At 39.5% G+C, this 4,519-nt stretch overlaps 1 protein-coding gene across 1 annotated transcript; it reads left to right on the top strand.

Moving 5' to 3' along the window:
- Positions 1-1,352: 1,352 nt before the first annotated feature.
- On the top strand, positions 1,353-4,519 carry LRRC14B (leucine rich repeat containing 14B). Its single transcript, XM_074848562.1, has 2 exons — positions 1,353-2,280; positions 3,810-4,519. The coding sequence occupies exons 1-2, from the start codon at positions 1,376-1,378 to the stop codon at positions 4,453-4,455; spliced, it is 1,551 nt and encodes a 516-aa protein (XP_074704663.1). The 5' UTR covers positions 1,353-1,375; the 3' UTR covers positions 4,456-4,519.

Below are 4,519 nucleotides of genomic sequence, written 5' to 3'. Positions count from 1 at the left end.
ACTGGAGAAATGGGAGGTGCAGAACAGAAGAGGTAGAGGTCATCTGCAGAGGGTGGAATGTGAACAAGAAAATGGCCTGGGGAACAGAAGGAATGAAGGATGTGACCTGGGGGTGTAGGCACTTAGAAGCTATTTAACATTGTTGATTTGAGGGTTTTTCTAAATGACAGAGCAAAAAAGAAAGGTGTTTACAGGGTTGTCTTGCACCCAGTGTTCAGTCAATAACTAGTAGAGGAATCCAGTTGTATGGCAAAAAGTTCCACAACTGAAATGTAAGGTGCACTCCCCACCCCTCCGCCTCAAAAAAAACAAGAAATATAAATCTTCCAAGTAACTTAGTAACTTCAAGTTATGTTCATCCTGTGTCCCACTGGTTGCCCAGCAAAAGACATGAGAGTATCGATACTGTAAGGGACGTATCCAATGTTGCTTCCCCTGACAGGCAAGTGCTGGACTGAAAGAAAGAAATGTCTCTGATTTTGTGACAGCTGTGTGAGAGAGGTTTGTCTTCTAGTCTGAAAAGGTAATAGATTTTGAATGTTTTCACATTCTGTATCACAATGAAACCATGATTTTTCAAATAACAGAAAAGACCATCTGTTGCTCAAAGCAACAGCAATAAGGTTCTTGCCTGCGAAGTTATGAGAAAGTGTTGACTCTGTGCTCTGTCTTGTTCAGTTTGTCTTGTACTTACCCTTCAGTCTCCTATAACAGGAAAGTGTCCTGGTCACCAAGGCACTGAGCTCTTCTAAGAGTCTTGTATCTTTTCCACTGGAGTCACTGTATTTAACTATTCCTTGTTGACAGGAAGGGCTAAATGAAGGGATACTGTGTAGCTCAATGACTGTAGCACCTCAGTCTTTCCTTATGGCTATAGTTTTTAGGATAAGCTCTATGCTAACTCTGAGAAATCCTTCCCATTGAAATCAGCATGTGAATCCCCAGCATATTATCTTTCATGGAAGAAAGTGGAATACAGATCATGTTATGTGTTTAAGTTGGAACCCTGAGTGCCTTTTTGTATGGTGTAGGAAGGATACAGAAATATTCTCAGGTATGTGTACTCCCCTGATCTCACTATTCCTGCTGGGCAGTAGTCTGTACTTAGTCAAGTTAGCTTTGTTATAAATATGAGGGTTTAAATTAATAAATGCTCTCTGACTAAAGATCTCACAGTTAAATACTGCAGAATCACGGTATAACTCCAAAATAGAAAGCGGAGGATCAGCATGTGACTGTTCATTCTCTCTTCCCAGCAAGGTTTCCTTTAGTAACAAACAGCAGCTGCAGATAAAAATAGAAGGTGATAAGACACTAGGATCATTAGTTAAATGCAGAAGTCACTCTCCATGATGGCAAGGAGTTCAGAGCAACAATGAAGTCTCTCCGATTCATTAGTGCTGAAGCATTCGTTTCAAATGCAGAGTTTGCCAGGAAGAGTCTCGGTGGTGTTGCCCATAATCTTTTTCCTCTTCTTTTTAAAGCCAGCTATTTACTGGAGCAAGCGGAAGTGATTCATGACTTGGTAGAGAACTGGCCACTTGTTGACTTTAACATGGGAAAACTTTTGGGAACTACTGTGGACTACGAGGAAGACCTGAGCTACAGAACATGCTCTGTGTGCTTGGAAAGCTGTCTGACAGGGCTGAGAGACTATGTGCTGAATCATCCTTCTCCCTACATGAAAAGGTTGAAAGTGGTCGACCTGACGGGTATAAAAGATGTTGAAGTTCAGTTTTGTGAGTGCAAGAAGACAATGGGCAGGTGGGCCAGGACACAACTGTTTTCTAAGCTTTGTTTAGAACTGCTGGTTTATCTGCAACAAACACAGTGCAATCCAGGTACTTTTGAAATCAGTATTAATGTGCTAATTGACTTGTTTGTTACAGAGAGGAACTATGAGCTGGTAGTGCAGGCCCTGTTGAAGAAATGCTATTGTCCACTGAAGATCTGCTGTGTGGCATTCAGATCTGACAACCTGGCTTTGCAGAAATTCTTCTATATCATAAAACTCATTGATCCCTCTTTGTTGCGCAAACTGGAAATAGTTCACAATGTTCGCTTGGAAATGCAACACTTGGACATACTCTTCAACAGTATCCACTTCCCCCTACTGATGTCCTTGACCTTGCCAGCACGAACATTTAATGTGCGGAGGTTCACAGCTGCAGATGAACAGATGCTTATTAACATTGGAGAAAAGATGGGTGAAATGACGCAGCTGACAGAGCTGAATGTGCCTTTTTCTATACTCACAGGAAGAATACAGAAACTGCTCAGGTAATTTGGTCATCCTGCTTTCAGTCAAACTGTAAAGAACAGTCCTTTGTGCCATCAGCAAGCTGAGAATCTCTGAGAATAAGGGAAGTGAGTATATCTCAGGGTGTGTGTGAGAAGGGGCAGCAGGAAGCTAGGAAAGAGTATTTGTTGGGGAGAATTGAAAGCCAATGTATATCTAATACACTTAGAAGAACTGACTGTTCTTATTAGTCTTCCAGAGCCCATCTGATTAGTATAATGAGAATATACTTTTGGCTACTACATAAGAAAGGGTTACACCCACACGTTGATTTACCACATTCTTGAGCTTATATTTCAGTCAGCTTGGGCTGGCCTTTGGTGCAAGACCTGAGTCATATTCCACGTATTTTTCAGAGCCTCTGGTGAATTTTTGTCCTCTAAAAACCAGGTAGTAAATATACTAAAATTCCACAGATACTATATTTTCAGGTGGGCAGAGGGATAGTAGACTTTGATTTGAGACTTTGATTTCAGTTGTTTGTTGTGTCTGTCAGTCTCAAGGCAAGAGAGATCCGATGTTTTTCTGTACTGCAAATTAAGGTAATATAAGAATATTCATGATGAATTCCTGAGAAAAATTGTCAGTTTTCAAAAAGATAACAAGCTGCCAGTGAACGGTGTTCATATTTGAACAGAAAATAAGTTAACTGTATGCTTTTCAGAACACCTAAAAAAAAAAAAGGCAGACAGAAGTTTCATCACGACACATCATCTTGATCTAAAATTCCTCCCATATGAAGAAGTCATCTCATTTAAAAGTTGTGAACAGCACGCTGCTTATATTGATAGAAATAAATTATAAGTTTCTAAATTTGATCTGGCTGAGGTCTGTGGCAGAAGTCTCACTAAGATTTAACATGTATGAAAGGGATCTCTTGATTTTTACCTGTCAGAACTATTTTATATTCAATGAGAATATTTGCACATAATGTCAGGTACACTTCTTCCAACCTTCTGCATCATCAGAAGGTCTCTTTGCAACTCCAGGACAATACAACATGTAAACCTCTTGGGCATTTAAAAACATAGTAGAAACAAAACTAGAAACAAAAGCAGATGTCTTGTTAGAATATTGATTGACTTTCATCTTGTAATGAATCCTTCCTAATGGAAATGTTCTGAATCTCTGAAATTATAACAGCTGCCTACAAGAAGTAGCCACCTATGCTTTTGTGGTAGTAATGATCTGCTATTAATTCAGCAAGTAATAGACACCTGACAGCATATAACTGGTTACAAAATAGACACAGAGAATGTTACCAAATTAATCCCCATTAAAACAACACAGTTGGAGTTGTGTAAAGTAGGAGTTAATTCATACATCTGATTTCAGGCCGAAAATATACTTGTCATTGTTGGCACATTCTTCTGTTTCTCAAAAGAAGTTAGGAAAAATAATAAATGTGGCGGATGGCTGCATTCCTAATTTGGATAGTTGTACAAAATTTTGTAAATGTAGCTTTTGAATGTTTTATGCCATAAAACTTTTTTTCTCTTTAATTCTACAGCCCACTAAAAACTCCACTGAAGATGCTGGATGTTTCTAACTGCTCATTGAACCATGCTGATATGGCTTATTTAGCCAATAGCTTCCATGCTAATCACTTAGAGGCCCTGGACCTGAGTGGTCACGATATTCCTGACCTTTACCCATCAATATTCTTTAAGCTTCTCAGACATTCTTCTTCAGTGCTCAGGAGTCTTACCTTGGAGGACTGTAACATCCAAGACACTCATGTCAACATGTTGATTTTAGGTTTAAGCCCTTGTCAGAAACTACAGGAATTTAAGTTTCTTGGAAACCCACTGTCATCCCAAGCACTTAAACACCTTTTCACATTTCTCTGTGAGTTGCCAATGCTGAAAAATGTGGAGTTCCCAGTTCCAAGGGACTGCTACCCTATTGGCATCACCTACCCAGTTGATGATGCCAGTCTCTGCAGATTTGATCGTCAAAAATATGTAAGTGTAGCAGAGGAGATTAACCTCATTTTACTCCAAGCAAATAGGGAGGATGTGAAGGCTTCCACTCCACTCTTCGGCAGTTATGACGCAGCTGTTCACGAGACGAACAATGAACTGGGAGCTTACTTGATCAAGTCCTTCAAAGAGACTTTAGAAAAGCTCAATGCTTCTCTTAACAAAATGAGTTAAAGGTGTAACATAGTGATACTGAGATGCTCTGTCAAATGAGATGTTAATTTAGTCTTTTCTAGTA

This window comes from Strix aluco, chromosome 1, assembly GCF_031877795.1.
Source record: "Strix aluco isolate bStrAlu1 chromosome 1, bStrAlu1.hap1, whole genome shotgun sequence".
Taxonomy (NCBI): Eukaryota; Metazoa; Chordata; class Aves; order Strigiformes; family Strigidae; genus Strix; species Strix aluco.
The sequence above is the reverse complement of the archived record's forward strand: the minus strand, read 5'-3'. Positions and strand labels throughout refer to the sequence as shown.

Coding starts and splice junctions, on each gene's coding strand:
- LRRC14B (XM_074848562.1), top strand. CDS start 1,376: ATGAAGTCTCTCCGATTCATTAGTGCTGAAGCATTCGTTTCAAATGCA. Junction 2,281..3,809: donor AGAATACAGAAACTGCTCAG/GTAATTTGGTCA, acceptor TTAATTCTACAG/CCCACTAAAAACTCCACTGA.